Source organism: Sciurus vulgaris, assembly GCF_902686455.1.
Source record: "Sciurus vulgaris genome assembly, chromosome: 5".
Classification (NCBI taxonomy): Eukaryota; Metazoa; Chordata; class Mammalia; order Rodentia; family Sciuridae; genus Sciurus; species Sciurus vulgaris.
This window is the reverse complement of record NC_136465.1, coordinates 83,638,464-83,656,360: the sequence shown is the minus strand read 5'-3', so window position 1 is coordinate 83,656,360 and position 17,897 is coordinate 83,638,464. Positions and strand designations below refer to the sequence as shown.

At 36.0% G+C, this 17,897-nt stretch overlaps 1 protein-coding gene across 1 annotated transcript; it reads left to right on the top strand.

The window, feature by feature from the left end:
- The first annotated feature begins 15 nt into the window (after window positions 1–15).
- Window positions 16–17,271, top strand: WBP11 (WW domain binding protein 11). The gene is made up of 12 exons (XM_079142192.1): window positions 16–175; window positions 1,889–2,004; window positions 2,403–2,434; window positions 3,468–3,561; window positions 6,399–6,595; window positions 7,771–7,904; window positions 8,127–8,326; window positions 8,871–9,062; window positions 11,168–11,269; window positions 11,621–11,914; window positions 12,920–13,102; window positions 14,192–17,271. The coding sequence occupies exons 2-12, from the start codon at window positions 1,941–1,943 to the stop codon at window positions 14,623–14,625; spliced, it is 1,926 nt and encodes a 641-aa protein (XP_078998318.1). The 5' UTR covers window positions 16–175; window positions 1,889–1,940; the 3' UTR covers window positions 14,626–17,271.
- Window positions 17,272–17,897: the final 626 nt, after the last annotated feature.

The window sequence follows — 17,897 nt, the reverse complement described above, 5'->3', positions numbered from 1 at the left end:
AGATCTTCCACCCGCGGGTAGGAAGTGACGTAAGGATGGCGGTGGGGCGCGAGGTTTCAAGATGGCGGTGGCTAGGTGGTTGACCGAGAGGTAGAGGTGAAGGCCCCTGCGAAGTGAAAGGGGCCGGGAATCGTCCCCTACCCGCTTCTCGCAGTCCTGGGAGCCCAGCAGTACTGTAAGTACATGGATTGCTTTACTCCGCTTCTTCATCTCTCCGGTCCCTTCCTAGGGCCCGCGCGGTTGCCTTGGGGACACCAGGCCCCTTTGCCCGGCTCTTCCTCTTCCCAGTTGGGATCCTTCGAGCCGCAGACTAGAGGATTCCTGGGCCTGGTGTCGGACAGAGGCCTGCGGCTGCGTGACTACTTCGCTGGGTGGGTTATTGCTGCTCCCTGAGCACGTTGACCGGTTGCCTTTAGGTTGACGTCCTGTACCTCGAGTCAGTATCAACCGTCGCTATGGTTTCGGCAGTTGCTGCTGTTGCCTCCTCTGGTGGACCTGGACCCCGTCCCGTTGAAGCCTCTGACTTTTTTATAATTCCCCACGGTTTTTGGCCTGATTTCTCAATCGCCTCTACTTTTAGCTTCTAGACAGAAAAGTTGTGTAGACCAAGGCTCCACGATTTTCTGTAAAAATTCTGTAATTCCTGTCTGGCCTGTATTTCACTTGTGGGAGAAGAGAGTCAAAATATGGGCCTGAGGATAATTGAGAAGGGAAAACACAAAAGATAAAGGCACTGGAAGATATAAGAACTTGAACATTTTGCTGGTTCTTCCCATTAACCAACCACTTTCTATTCTCCAGCCCCTTCGCCACGTCCCCAGTTTTTCTAAGAAGGGATCACTTGATATGGTAAAATAATTGCCTCTGGAACAGCTCTGAAACATCTAGCAGAAATAGGGGCAGTTAAACACTTGGTGAAACGTATTAACTGGTATGACAAAATTTTAAGAGGGTGAAGGAAGCTACAGTGTATTGTCTACCAAAAAAATTTGCCTCATGATCTTCCCTTTCCCACTATTGAAAAAGTATCTGCTTTCAAAAAGAAAGCTAATTTATCAGCCTTTATTTTTGGAAAGACTGAGTTTCCAAAAGCTAAACTTCATTTTGGTAAGGTAAAGAGGAAAAAATTATGTAAGTAAAAGTTTTAATTTTAAAAATATTTTCCCTAAACACAGTTATCACAATGATCACTTTCAGTTACCTTAAGAAAAACAAATTGGGAGTCAAGTAGATTCCAGTAAGAGAAATATGTCTCAGTGTTGAAGTCTTTGAGAATTCTCTTACTATAATACTGATTTTGGATATTTGCATTTTTAGTTATGTTTTAAGCTTTTACTTGAGAGTCAAGAATTCTTTTTGGATTAGAACTAAATCTGACATGAATTGCTTAAATTAGTGAGTTTTTACTGTCTCAGGAAATATATAACATATATGTCAAAAAACATGGAGAAGGGCAAGGGGAAGTTATTGTCTTTAAGCCCAAATTCATTACCCCTATTTCCTTTTTATTATTCTTTACCCTACATGTAAATAAAGGGAGAATGTAACTGCTTTTATTTGTGATTTGTGTCATATTGTTAAAACATTTCTAGTTGATTTTTTCCTGTTGACAGAATTAATGTTGTGATTTATACAGAAAATGTTAATGAGTTAATGATAAAGTAAACTTCAGACTTATTACATTTCTAAAAACTAATAGAGATCTAATTTTTTTGTGGTCAAAAACTTGAGGCCATCTTTCTTGGATACTAAAGTCAAAACTAAGGAAAGATAACAGTCTCACAAAATTCATGATCAAAGGGGTGTTTCTTCCCAGAGATTGATGGAAACTTAAAAAAAAGAAATGTTATCAGTATAGGAAAAGTAATCTATTTCTTTGTCTTTGCAGGTTTGTTTATTATTATTTTTAAATGAATAAGTGAACCATACATATTGTCAACATGGGACGGAGATCAACATCATCCACCAAGAGTGGAAAATTTATGAACCCTACGGACCAAGCCCGTAAGCGTCCATCAATGTGGAATGAAGTAGAGGATCTTAAAAATTGCAATTAATAAGGAACCTGTTTCATTGTGGCTTAATTATAAGACCAGTGATAGGAAGAATAAATTGTATAAAATCATCTAGTTCTTGTGGGCACATGATTAAAACTTTAAATATGCTAATAAATTAGTACCCATATTGACTTGACAAAGTAGAATTGACTAAAAACTTTTATGTATTTGGAGTTTTGAACAAATTAGGTTTTACCAGCTGTTATTTAGTATTTCTGTTAACTTTTTTGGTTAAGATTCTTAATTGTTTTCTAAGAAACTTAAATGTCTGATATTTGGGGTTGCCATGATTAGAGGATTTTTCTCATCAAGATTAAAAATTGTATTATCTCTTCCTCTTTTAAGGAAAGGAAGCCCGAAAAAGAGAATTAAAAAAGGTACGACTTCAGAAACATCCTGTATAGCTATAAGTGATGTTTAGCACATCTTATATTTTGAGATTAGTAGATTTCAGAATAACATTTCCAATTACTTGCCAGAAAAGATGCTTTATGCTTTTTATAAAAATTTTTAGAAGATTTACTAACCCAGAAATTTTTTATTATAAACTTTGCAGATAAATTTATAATGGTTTATAATGACATTGTTTATTTGATTTTACTTCCTAGTGAGTTAAAAAAATACTTTAGACAATGATCCTTTTTTGTACTGGGGATTGAACTGAGGGACGCTTAACCACTGAGACACATCCCAGCCCTTTTTATATTTTATTTAGAGACAGTGTCTCACTGAGTTGCTTAGGGCCTTGCTAAGTTGCTGAAGCTGGCTTTGAACTCATGATCCATCTGCCTCCGCCCCCGAGCCTCTGAGGTTACAGACATGTGCCACTGCGCCTGGCAATAATTCTTTTTTGCTGCTTTTCAAAACATAATGGTTTTATTAAAAGCTACTGGATTATTTGAATGGAAATAAATGTGATGCTTGATAGCTTTGTTTATTCATTTTCATGATTAACTATTGAGATTGCAGTGAAGTACTTCAGCAGAATAAGAAATGAATAACCTTTTAGTATCATGTTTTAACACATTGAGGGCACTCAGATTTTTAATAATTTCCAATTGTGTTTTCTTTTTTATTGGTTAGTGATAATCTTGCAAAGCTTTTTTCCTATGATTTTTTTTTAATTTAGCTGCAACTTTTGTTTTTAAAAAAAGTCCATTGTCACTAATAAAGATTTCACAAGGTAAAAGCAGTATGTGTTTAAAAAGCACATCTTTTTTTACTAAAGTCAGCATTTTTTGAGAGCAAAAAAAAAACAAAATGCATAGCTCTATCTGGCAATTGACACAAGTGATCAGAAATGAAGGGGAAATTCAAAATTCTGTTTAAACGGATTCCTGAAATAAGCTGAAATAAAAACTCATGAACTTCCAGCTTCTTAACATTCTGCTCTTCTTTTATTTTCCTAAGAACAAAAAACAGCGCATGATGGTACGAGCCGCCGTTTTGAAGATGAAAGATCCCAAACAGATTATCCGGGACATGGAGAAATTGGATGAAATGGGTAAGAATTTATAAAAGTCAAGATTTTATAGCAGCTATCATTGTCTGATACACACAGAAAAGCAGATAACGAGTAAAGCCGCATAAGCCTAAGAAAAACAGAACAACATGATGTCATTTGACACTCAGATTTAGTGTTAGTTTTGGGGAGATAATATGAAGAGATGGGGTCGGAGACTATTGCAAGCTGAAGAGCCCATATCCTAAAACAAGAGGGTAGCTATTATTTAATTTGCGCTATTTGTGGTTATATAGTAACAAAAGACCAGTCTGACCAGCTCATTTTTCAAGAGAATACAAATCGGGTTTATGAAATCACCTTGGAGTTTTATCGTCTGGCACATTTAGTTTTTAATTTTGGCAATTAACCATATAAAATGTAAATATAGGCAATTGTGAACATAAGGCAATTAATTTCCCCTTTTTCCAATGAGAATATAAAAAAAAAAATAGTTGACCATTTGGTAAGAATGTGGAAGAGAAATCAAATACTGATGCTCCTCAACTTATAGTAGGTTCACATCCCAATAAACCTCTCAAAAATTAAAAATATGAACAATCAAAAATGGTTTTAATAACACTTAACCTATTGAACATCATAGCATAGTCTCGTCTACCTTAAATGTGCTCAGAACACTTACATAAACTTTAGTTAGGCAAAATCATCAAACTTAAAGCCTCTTTTTGGAATAAAGTTTTGAATATGACATGTAACTTGTTGAGTACTAGAAATGAAAACATAACAGTTGTTTGGGTATTCAACAGTTTCTTTTGAACTTTGACAACTTTTCACCATTGTAGCATCAAAAATACTTAAGTGGAACTATCCTAGGTGGGTACCATTTTGTTTGTTTGAAAATCATCACCTGACACTAGAAATTTTATTTCTACCTACAATTCTTTTCAAGTTGTTTTTGTTATTGTTTTGTTTTTTGAGACTGGGTTCTGCTAATTTGCTCAGAACTTCACTAAGTTGCTGCAGCTGGCTTTGAACTTGTTATTCCCCTGCCTCAGCCTCCTGAGCTGTTGGGATTACAGGCATGCACCACTGCATCCAGCTACCTTTAATATTAGAATGTGTAGAATTTTTATTTGTCCTTTTTAAAACAGAGGTTTTTCAACATGCAGAAATATCTGTTAACACCCATGTGCTTTTCAACTGTCAGTTTTTTGCCAATACTACTCTCCTCCTGCATGCTCCTTACCGATTTAAAGTGATATTTGCAAGTTTTGGTTACAGAGCTATCCAGACAGGTTTGGTAGGTGAGAGGTATGGTGAAACTCCTCAGTGATGCATTAAATGCAGTTTGAAAATGTGTAGTCATGTGGGGTAATGATATTACGAATTTTCTGAAATAATGGAGAGTCCTTGCAAATAGTCTGAACTAGAATCCCAAGTGTTTTCCAGTTTCAGCTGTAACTGAGTCCACCTGATGTCTCTGTCAGTAGGAACTATTCCCTTCCCTAGGGTATCACAGAATTCCCTTTTAAATAATCCAAAATCATTATGTATTTTTTTAAAAGGAGATGATGATAACAACAGATTGCTCCAAATTTTGTCTATCTTGTCATTTAATCCTTTAGACAACTTTTTAGAATAGGTGTATTGTCCTTATATTACAATAAGGAAAGGCACAGAGAGAATCCATACCTTTCTCGGAGTCACTACCATGTACTGGCAAAGCTAGGATTAAAACTCATGCATTCAACACTTATTACTCACACTAGGAATGCTGTAAGAATATACTTCCTAGATTTGAATAAATCACCATGGTTAACAGTTAATAGAATTTAGGAGAGAAGATAATCGAATTTGTTATTTAAGAAAAGGGAAAAGAAATCACTGTTCTTTAGGTACTGGTTACATTTATAAAACTTTAGTACATGCTAGTAAAAGAAGAAAAAAGAATATGCATTGGTTTCCATAATTTAAGAAATCCTCAAGTGAAACTGCCCCTCTGGGAAAACCCAGAAATCATCATCAGGACTCTCCATATGTCTAGTCTGCTTTCTCTTGGTGTCATTCAACATACTGCCGTTGAACTTCTACATTTACATTTTAAATCTCAGGAAAAGATCTGATCCAGTTTGCATCATGGGCCCATCAATTTCTTGAGTCAGTATTAAAAAGGAAGATGGGGGTGATACAATTGACCATGCAGGACTGAGGTCTTAAACCCTTCTTGGGGGCAGAGTACCTGAAATTAAACCCCATATTGACACATGATCAATTAGGGCGAGAAAGAGTTATATGCCAGTTAGACACGGAACATAGATCCATTATAAAAATAATAGAAGTGGTAAGTCAAACACCACTGAGTATTTTAATGTATTCCCTTTTTACCATCGGAGCTTTGTTATAATTAATGTCCTCATTCACCAGAAGAAGAAGTTAAAGACCAGGGAATTCAAATTAAAAAAATTAAGATTTTGGAATTAAAGGACTCGTGTAGCCTATATACCAAATCTGTCTGGTAGAAACTACTGTACCAGATTTTCAGCATAGAGGGGTATAAATTGATTTCTATTATAGTGAAATGAAAGTAGATGGCATCTGAGCAATGAAAATAAAATTAATGGCCATCTAAAATAGGTGGAATTTTAGGCTAGGGGGTATAGCTCAGAGACATTCACGAGGCCATGAGTTTGATTCCCAGCACCAAAAAATAAAAAAAGTGTGAATTTTAATAAATATTATAGGTCTTTGAATAAAACTAAAGAGTATGGTTGTCTGGATCCAATTTTTTTTCCAGAAGGTGTTTATTAAACTTTACAATTTGTGATTACCTGAATGAAGTAACCTTTTGTTTATAATTTATAATCTATTTTTTCTTCCAGAGTTTAACCCAGTGCAACAGCCACAGTTAAATGAGAAAGTACTGAAAGACAAACGTAAAAAGCTGCGTGAAACTTTTGAACGTATTTTACGACTTTATGAAAAAGAGAATCCAGATATTTACAAAGAATTGAGAAAGCTGGAAGTAGAATATGAACAGAAGAGGGCTCAACTTAGCCAATATTTTGATGCTGTCAAGGTAAAGTTTCTCTTGAGAAAGAAGCTAAAATGTTAAGGAGGACAATTGATCATTTTTAAACCTCTTCATGTCAGTTTCTTAAAAAACTAAACATGCAGTTTTTGAGCCAGAAAATCTAATCCTCTTGTCTTTATAGGAATAAATTTAATACAGTAACAGCTAAAAACTGGAAACAGGGTAGGTGTCCATAAATAATGATAGTGGATAATCAAACTCTTAATATACCATGGAATCTTTTTAGCAATAAAAAGAAATCATCTAATGATACACAAAACAACCCAGGATAAGAAAGTTTTAAAAGAACCCAGACAAATTTCAAAAACATGATGAGTTTCTTTCCTGTTTATTATTTCATTTGTATGAAATTCTAGCACAGGCAAAACTAATCTACGGAGGAAAAGCATTGTTCACAGTGGTTGCCTTAGGATAGAGTTTGAGATTGATCAGAAAGGAGTGTGAAGTATATGCATTTGTCAAATCTTACTGAATTTGTATCTTTCATTGTAAATTTTACTTTTAAAATGGGGAGGTAAAGGACTAAATGACATTTTTGTAAAGTTAGGTATTGGGGGGTTCCATTTTTTGCACATGAGGCAACTTAAGACAACATGGTACAGATAATATAGGGTAAAAACTCAACAAAGGCAAAATAATTTTTGAACCCAAAATCTGCCACTGGGTACATACCATTTGCTAATTGATATATAATATTGTCTAGGATATTAAATAGGGGTAGCCTTATTACAGTTGGACTTCTCTAAACAGCAGCTATTTCAAATCATATCCAAAAAGAATTATCTGGTAATAAAGAGAGGAAAAAAAGCAGCTAAATTTGCATTCTTTCAGAGAAAGAGATAAATATCTGAGTTCTTTTTAAATTTTTTTTTTAGTCATAGGTGGACACAATATCTTTATTTTTTTAAGTGGTGCTGAGGATCGAACCCAGTTCCTCACATGTGCTACGCAGGCACTTTACCACTGAGCTACCCTAGCCCAATATTTCAGTTTTTTAACTTAAGTTTTGGCAGTATTGAGGCTTTTGGTTCTTATTTTTTCATGATATGTATTTAAGTTGGAAGATAAATTCACACTATGATACAGCAGACATGAACTTTTGGTGTTAAATTTGTGGATTGTTTTCATATCTTACTATTGCAAGTTTCTCTCTGTTTCAGAATGCTCAGCATGTGGAAGTAGAGAGTATTCCTTTGCCGGATATGCCACATGCTCCTTCCAACATCTTGATCCAGGATATTCCACTTCCTGGTGCCCAGCCACCCTCCATCCTTAAGAAGACCTCAGCCTATGGGTAAGGAAGCAGTAAATAATCAGCTTTTATTAAAAGCACCTTTTGAGTGTGGAGTGCCATGCAGTGAGAAATAAAAGATGATGTAAGCTGTGAAATGTTTGATTAAATGTGAATTCCCTGAAAATTGTTTAGAAGAGAAAATATATGTGTGTGTGTGTGTGTGTGTGTGTGTACATACGTACTCATTACCATTTTGTGATTACAATCAAATTTTCCTTATAGACCCCCAACTCGAGCAGTTTCTATCCTTCCTCTTCTTGGACATGGTGTTCCACGTTTGCCCCCTGGCAGAAAACCTCCTGGCCCTCCACCTGGTCCACCTCCTCCCCAAGTCATGCAGATGTATGGCCGTAAAGTGGGCTTTGCTTTAGATCTTCCCCCTCGTAGGCGAGATGAAGACATGTTGTATAGTCCAGAACTTGGTAAGGAGTGACTATTCTTTTACTGTTTCACCATCATGTTTCATGTTGACCCCATTTAACATGTTGTTAACCACTCTCAGAACTTAAGAAAAAAATGAGAACATGCTGATGTGTATACAGATGGATAAATCATAGGATCTGCCCAAGTAAAGGCATAAGAACATCTAGAGATGTTTATTGTGGTTAGAGATGTCACACTCTTATTAACAGTCCCTTAAGACTTGAATACGTCAGCTTTATTGTCATTAGATTGGAACATCACGGTATAGTCACTCATTATGTATAGACACTCATAAGCATAATTTATTCTAAATAGGATGTATTTTCAAATTTGAACCTCTAAAAAAATTTTACATAACCAAAAAGTATTGAAAACTTAACCAATAAAAATATGTCAGACTCTATGAATCACTGAGATTATATGCAGTATTTTTATTTAAGCAATTTGTTATATTCTGAGTTACATAGCATGATTTTCTGCATTTCTGGGACCATGTAGTGGAGGATCTAATAGTATTTTTTGCTTGCTTTCTTCCTTTTTCAGCTCAACGGGGTCATGATGATGATGTTTCCAGTACCAGTGAAGATGATGGCTATCCTGAGGACATGGATCAGGATAAGCATGATGACAGTACTGATGATAGTGACACTGACAGATCAGATGGAGAAAGTGAGGGGGATGAATTTGTGCACCGTGATGATAGTGAGAGAGACAATAATGAAGAAAAAAAGTCAGGTATGTGCAGATGAGCATTCCATGATGTTGATCAATAAATGGTGCATAGCTGAAGCTCCTAAATCAGAGTTACATTCATCTTTATACCAGCCTCTCCCCCTTTTTGGTGGTGATGCTGGAACTCAAGAGCACTCTACCTCTGAATTTCTTTTTTTTTTTGGGGGGGGGGGGGAAGGGGGGGTATTGGGGGTTGAACCCAGGGCCTTGTGCTTACAAGGCAAGCACTCTACCAACTGAACTATATCCCCAGCCCCTAAATTTCTTAACCTTAGCCCTTTTTAATTTTTAGGACAGGGTCTTGCTAAATTGCTTTGAACTTGTGATCCTCCTTCCCTCAGCCTCCTGAGTATCTGGGATTATAGCCTTGCACCTAGCTATATAAATAGTTTGAAAGTTTTTGACATACTATTGAATGTATGTAGTTTAAAAAAAAAAAAAAAAAAAGATACGCAGTCTACTTTGGGGTAAAAAGGTAACTATTTAGCAGCATAAAGATATACTATCATGATATGCTATAGGAAAGGAGAATGACCATATTGCTGTCATTTTAAAGTAAGCTTTGTGTGTGTGTTGGGGGGGGGGGGGGGGGAGGGCGGGTACTGGGGTTTGAACCCAGGGATGCTTTACCACTGAGCTGTATTCACAACCCTTTTTTTATTTTGTATTTTGAGACAGGGTCTCAATAGTTGCTAAGGCTGGTTTTGAACTTGGATTCTTCTGCCCTTGGCTCCTAAGTCACTGGGAATATAGGTGTGCACCACCACTCCCAGCTTAAAATGAGTTTATATAAATGTCTATATTGGAATCCCTTTGAATTTTCTGTTTGTAGTGTCTTATGTGAACCAGGATCATAATTATAATTCAGGTACATCTATAAGTAGAATCATGAACCATGTTTCAACCATAATGTATGTATGTTGGTCAAAAAAATTTTATGCATTGTAATAGGTAGTGAGCAATGCATAAAATATACTAGTTCTGTCAAACCTCAATAGTTTTAGAGCTGCTTTTGAGATTGTTTTTGGTTGCCTGTAACATAGTGCTCTTACACTATGTTAGTATATAATGCTAATATATAATGATGATAATTTTTTTTCCCTGCTGTTTCTTAAAAACCAGGATTACAAATGAAAAATTTAGTTAAAAAGTGATAGAGCTGACATTGGAAAATTATAGAAGATTCTTAGGTGGAAACTAGGACTAGAAAGTAGAAAAGAGTTACAACCATAGCTGATCCCATTATTCTCTGAAACTATGTAGTCTCTTGCCTTATTTTCCTCTTTTTCTGCCACCTGTTTGTTCTTATATATGTTCATTAGCCCACATGTTCTGAAAATAGCTATCCCAACTATGATCTGGTACTCTTTCCATCAGCTAATTTTTACTCAGTTTTTACTATATGCAAGGCATTTTTCTAGGCACTATAGATATAGGATAAACAAACTAAAGCCCTGCTTTCATGGCATCCTCCTCAAATGTTTACCAACTCAGAATGCTCCTGCTAGTTAGTGTACCCTTAAGTGTGATGTATAACAGTGTCTAGTGGATAGATAGCCTTTGTCAGATTAAGAATCCTTTCTGTTTCTAGTTTGTTAATTTTTTTTTTTATGGTTTTTGTCTTCTTTTTTTTTTTGTCATAATTTTTAAGCATCTGTTAGAGTAGCAAGGTAGTTTTTCATTTGTTTCTTTTTAAGCTGTTTATTTTAGTGAATTACATTGCTTCCTTTCATACCATTAAATCATCTTCATTTTCTGGGACCAACCCTACATGTTTATGATATACTTTTTTGATAAAACTCTTCTGGATTCATTTGCTTTTATTTTACATTGAATATTAATGTATTTTATCTGGGTATTCAGTTTTATTGGTATGATGATGTTGATAGTATTCTTTACGTTTTTTAATTTTATAAATCTTGTCATTATAGCATATATTAACCATCAGTTAGCATTTCATTTACTATCTTTAATACAGGTATCTCTGTGCACTTGCATCCTGACAAGTTATGGATTGCAGTCATATGTAATATGTAATGTTTATTACATGATGAACATTTATTGAATTTACTGTTGATCCCTATTCACCCCATTCCCTTGCCCCTTAGGTCTGAGTGTACGATTTGCCGATATGCCTGGAAAATCAAGGAAGAAAAAGAAGAACATGAAGGAACTGACTCCTCTTCAAGCCATGATGCTTCGTATGGCGGGTAAGGCAGGAAAGGTCAATCTCCTTTTGGTATTTTCTCTTAACAGTTGCTGTGTGTACATTTCTCTTTTTAGTTTCTCAGTAACCCTGAAGTAAGTAGTATATTTATCCTTCAGAAAAATTAAGGTTTGAAAGCATTAGGTAGGCTGCCCCAAATTACATAGCGTTAAATAATCGAGCTCTGTCTTGTCCGTAAGCCAGGGTTTATTCCAGTGCACTACACTAGCATGGATGAACAGAAGACTATTTGGTTGTTGATTTTAAGAACATATTTACTGAGCATGTGTCCTCAGTTATCTAGGCTGTAAACAATGATTCGACTCTGTTTATGTGTTTTAAAAATTTCTTTCAGGTCAGGAAATCCCCGAGGAAGGACGGGAAGTAGAGGAATTTTCAGAGGATGATGATGAAGATGATTCCGATGATTCTGAAGCAGAAAAACAATCACAAAAACAGCATAAAGAGGACCCTCATTCTGATGGCACATCTACTGCTTCTTCACAGCAGCAGGCTCCCCCACAGTCTGTTCCTCCTTCTCAGATACAAGCACCTCCCATGCCAGGACCACCTCCTCTTGGACCACCACCCGCTCCTCCTTTACGACCTCCTGGGCCACCCACGGGCCTTCCTCCTGGACCACCTCCAGGTAAGCACTTAAATGATGTGAATAAGTATTTAATGAGGTTAGAATGGAATCATCCCAAAAAACATCATACACCATCAGTATTGATATTTTCTTGTTTCCTCTTAATGGAATTCACTTACCATATGAAGGATTTTCAAAGGGTAAATGAAACTTGTTCATTCCTAAGGCATTGTTTGCAACTGTTTTTTGACAACTGTTTGTTTTTATCAGAGCCCTTCCTTTTTCAAGGTTCTTATTTCTGATTATAGCCAGCAGAAACTTGAATGTGTAACTGTGCTTTCTTTAGGTTTGTATTACATAGGGTGACCCGTTTCCAAATTGGTAGCTGGTGGGACTGGAGCACAGTTAGTGCTATCTTATTTTCATCTTAGGTTAGAAATTGTTGAATGTCAATGTAATATTGATAGGTTTTTAGTTATAGTTATTTCATATAGACAAAGGTAATTAGTCTGCTAAGTGTTTAGCTTAAATGTATAAAAGATTTGGAACAACATAGAGAACTTCTTGGCTATTTATAATCTTAGTTCTTCATTCTAGAGTCAGCCATTTAAGTTGTCTTAAATAGAGCTAGCCTTTTTCTGATTAGTATAAAGCAAAATAACCTATCTCACATCATCCTCAATGGTCTTTGTCTATATCTTAATGAATTTTATAGGGTTTTTAAAACATCTTGCTTTATATCTCATTTTTAGTTCATACTGGAACCATTTAAGAATTCTTCACCTCTTTTTATATTTCCAGCCCAGCAAAGCTCTGATTATTTTCTTTTTGTCGTTGATGTTGGGAAATGAATAAAATGATCCATAACAAGTCTAATACCTTTTTTCTGGTGCCTTGTGTATATATTTGTTGAATGAATTCTATTTCTATGTGTTTTCAGTGAGCTTTGAAAGTTATCTAATTTGGAGTTAAAGTGATATGTCAAATAATATTTGAGTTGCCTTTGTACCACAATTATTACTTCATGTAACGTTTGACACTAATTTATAATTTTCCTCTTTTCAGGGGCGCCTCCATTTTTGAGACCTCCTGGAATGCCAGGACTCCGAGGGCCTTTACCACGACTTTTACCTCCAGGACCACCACCAGGCCGACCCCCTGGCCCTCCCCCAGGTCCACCTCCAGGTCTGCCTCCTGGCCCTCCTCCTCGGGGACCCCCACCAAGGCTACCTCCCCCTGCACCTCCAGGTGAAGCTTTCAGTTTCTATAACAAAAACTACTGTACATTTTATTTGCTCATAGATACATTGTCGCATTTCAGTTGCATCCACTGCAGTTACTATTGCCCTGAATTGAAGTAGAGTTCTTTCAGTGGGTATTTGCGTTTGTTTCTGCCTGTCACTTGGGGGATTTCTCCCAACCAAAGACCACTTTTAGGTTGTCTGTTTGAGGTTTTTCTGCTTTTCGAGTATAGTTGTAATTATGAAGTTGTTCCATGTGTACGCACGAGTACAAACTTAAAGCTTAAAATCACGGGAGATTTTTTTTTCCCCACCTCTACCCAGTGGCAGAGTTTTAGCTGCTGATTTCCTTGTGGGCTTCTATTATGTGGCAAATGTTTTTTTGGTTTGATTTGGTTTGGGTTTTGTTTTGTTTACTGTATACTGAATATCCTAGTTTAATATGAAAGTCTTCTTTTGAACACTTCAGCTTAGGATTTTGATTTCTTTCTTAGTAGTAGATAGAAAAGTGGTATCTGAAAAAATTAAAATCTGCAATTTTTAATATATGACTGTTTTATGTCTAAACCGTCAGTTGACATGAATTCTTTTTAATGGTGATGGATTTTGATTAGTAACATTCTATCATTCCATATCCATTTACAAGTCAAATTTTTATTTCCTTCCCACCGAGTTGCTCTTTTTTGAAGTGGGAGTTGTATGGAAATAATTAAATAATGCAAGGGGAACAGCCCCTGACTTTGGCCTTAATAACATCTGCACTATATAGCCAGAATAGCATCTCGGGCCATCAGATTTGAAGTAGAATTTGGAACCAAATTGGTATTATCGATTTTGCTTTATATTTTCAAGTAAATCATTAGTTAGGATGAAACATTATTATAAGTACAGGGGCACAGACTGAAGATGAATGTTGTTTTATTCTTCACTATCAGAATATATTTCTAACTTTCAAATAACAGATAGTATGAGTTGAGCTTATTTTCAGTAAATTGCTCTGTTTCAAAATAATTTTGTCCACCTCTGTTAAATATCTTTAATACCATTTAAATTGTATTGGTTCTAGTGTTCATCCTGCCTGTTTTGTTTTGTTTAGGCATCCCTCCACCTCGCCCTGGCATGATGCGCCCACCTTTGGTGCCTCCACTTGGACCTGCCCCACCTGGGCTTTTCCCACCGGCTCCCTTGCCGAACCCGGGGGTGTTAAGTGCCCCACCCAACTTGATTCAGCGACCCAAGGCGGATGATACGAGTGCAGCCACCATTGAGAAGAAAGCCACAGCAACCATCAGTGCCAAGCCACAGATCACTAATCCCAAGGCAGAGATTACCCGATTTGTGCCCACTGCACTGAGGGTACGTCGGGAGAATAAAGGGGCTACCGCTACTCCCCAAAGAAAGTCAGAGGATGATTCTGCTGTGCCTCTTGCCAAAGCAGCCCCCAAATCTGGTCCTTCTGTTCCTGTCTCAGTACAAACTAAGGATGATGTTTATGAAGCTTTCATGAAAGAGATGGAAGGGCTGCTGTGACAGCTTTTGATGCCAGAACAGGCTTCTGTCCACAACAGTGGTTCATGGAGCAAGAGGCTCTGATTAAACTTAGTGAAAGAGCTACTTCCACTGTCAGGGTATTTTCTAATTTCAGTTTAAGGAATATCCTAAAGTTTAGCCTTGTTCAGAATTTACTGCACATAAGAGGGTATTTCATGCAGATAGATTGACTTTTGCAGCAGTGCTGCTAACATCCATTTCCTTTCACACTACCATCTTCATCCAGTTTCTTCCCCTTCTCCAGTTCTTTGGAAATTTGTGATCAGGGGAGTCTTAGTTACTTATTTGTTTTGACTCTCTTCTTGTGTGCTGTGGGCACTGGAGTAGAGATTTCTGAAAACCCAGTTTATTTCATCTTGCCTTTTGTGTTTGAGTTATTTTTAATATTTTCCTGTAAATATTTTGTAATATTTTACTTGTAGTGAAATGGATCACAATGTCATTTCCTAGTACAAAGCAGGATTTGCGGGAAGAAAATGTACAATTCTTTGATTAAAATTATTTCCCACTGATATGAACTTTGAGTGTTTCATGGAAAAAAAATAAAATGTTCTACACCAAGGTATCTCTGTCTTACTGGTAATGTTTAAACAGTATTAGTTTTAAATGGGCAGAAAAGAAACAAGTATTTAAAACTTGAGTTTAAGGAATTATTGTTTCAGATACAGAATATTATTGAAATCTGGTAAAAAGTAATTTAAATTTTAAGGGATAAAGAAAAAATAACTTCCTTCAAGATTATCATATTGGCTTTAGAAAAATAGAGAGGTTTTACAAATACTATGACTCAACCTTTTATTGCTTAGAAGACGGTTCTTTTTTTTTTTTTTTTTTCTCTGTACCAGGGATTGAACTCAGGGGACCTTAACCACTAAATCACATCCCCAGCTTTTTTTGTATTTTATTTAGAGACAGGGTCTCTCTAAGTTACTCAGGGTCTTGCCAAATTGCTGAGACTGGCTTTGAACTCATGATCCTCCTGCCTCAGCCTCCTGAGATGCGTGGATTATAGGTGTGTGCCCTCACACTCAGCTGAATGACAGTCTTTTTCCCTCAAAGATTTCTCATTTCCTCCAGAACTTTGTGAACTAATATTAATTGAATGGCAAAGACCATTTTAAACCATTTCTAGGCTATTAGAAAATCAGAAAAGATTACTTTTTCCTTTATTTGGATGATGAAGTGTATGTGTTTTTTGATTAAACATTAATTAGAATGCCTAACTATTAATTAGCATTGGTATCAGTTTTTTTACAAAATACTTTTTATACTTCTCATAGTATTCCTCGTAATCCTGGGAGATGACTCACCAGGTGTTTTCACCATTTCACATTGAGAGTGTTGCAACTTGAAAAGTGCTCATGATTGAGCCAGTGGCCCTATTGTGTATTTTATACAGAGATAGACACATGATGTATAGATTGTGTTTATTTAGGCTAAGCACACCTTACTTTGTACTGTATCTTAAATGACTTTTTGTGTAAATCCCAGCAAAGATTGGTGATATCCTAAAAGGTAGTGCAATGATACAATAAGGCTATTATTTTATCATAGCTGATTTCTCTAAAATCTGAAATCTTTTATGTGTTTGGCTTTGCTTAGAAGTTATCTGTTCTTTCAGATTAAGCAAATTCTGCTGAAGTACTAAATAGACCATTTAGTTTTTTTAGTGTAATATAGGTCAGCAGGTGAATTGAATCTTTAATCATTTAGATGGAAGAATTAAACAATTATCAAATCAATGTAATTACATTTCATTAACAATTTGGTCTGTATTTGCAGTATTGTTATAATGTTCTTGCTTGAATTTTTTTTTTTTTTTTTTTTTTTTTTTTTTTTTTTTTTGAGATAAAGGAAAAAGTTTTATTGCTCTGCTATCAGGAGAAACACAGGGAACTCCTATCCTAAAGTCTGTTTAAAGAGGTGATTCAAAAGCTACATTCCAGGTGTGCTCTGTGTGGGGTGGTCTCCTAATTCACTTGTTAATGTGGGAGATTTCTTAGATCTGGTGCCATCCCTGAAGTCTGAATTACTTCATTCCTATGGTGGGTGTATGCTTAAAGACAGATAATCATGCTAGAAATTTATATTTCTGGGAGAGATTTCTTGTTTCAAGTAATGTAGGGAAGCATTTGACATTTTAAAGGTGTTACCTAATATGTTGCAAGTTTTTCAAAATTATTTCAGTGGTAAAATCCTACATATTTAGTTTGTATAGGGCATTTGCAGGAAAGTGAAATTAACAGTTCTGATTCTGGGTAAATTTGTTATGGTCATAATTTATGTTGTGATTTCACAAGGGTTTGCTCTGGTTACGTCACTGATATGAAATAGAAGCTGAATACAAATATTTAATCAGGTATGTGGATAGACTTGGTACTGTTTTCTTAACAAATCATTGATTTGTTACACAATAATTGCCCCTTAAAATGGTTTTGAAATTACTTTTACTCTCTGAGTTTTAAGGAGCTGTAAAATGTGAATTAAGGATTCCCACAATAATAACTCTGCCATGACATGAAGCAACATATAACCCAAGATGTTATTCAAGGTTCTGATCAGTCTTCATTCTTGAACTTGTTTTTCCTGGTTTGTGCCATTTATTAAAATAACTTCTTATTTATAGCTGTGAAGGGTTATTTAATTTTTTAAGAAAAATTTATTGCATTCAAATAATTTCTAAAGACCATTAGATATCACAGTCACCAACTCCTTCACACTACATACCTGCGTTATATCTGACTCAGATTAGGAGTTAAAATATCTGAAAACATCCTTTAACCAGAAATTATTGGGAGGATAAGCCTTATGGCTTGACTAACTGGGTTCAAATTTCACCAAGAAGAGCTACACATAATTTTTACACATTTAGGTCCTAGATTCAGGAAGGCATGAATGAGTCAGGGAGAGGTTGCCAGTTATAACTTCAGAAATCAGAACTGGACAAAAATTGGGGTTGGAACTTTTATGAGGCCAAAATAGCTGTGTACCCACTTCTGTTCCTCTGCCAGGGGCTTGTAATTTATGAAGAGGACAGAGAGCAAAGGGGGATGGGCAGGGATTTGCTAATGGAGAGGTTTTGCTTATACAAAACACTTTACAGAGAGGCAATAGCCACAGAGAAGAAGTTGGAGAATGACAGGGTGATTGATCCCAGTAAGGAGAGTGAGGTAAAGAAAAAAAGGAAGGCAAAAGCCTGGAAGGTGTGTGGCAGGACAAAAGTGTGGCTCTAAAATCCTGTTGACTTTATA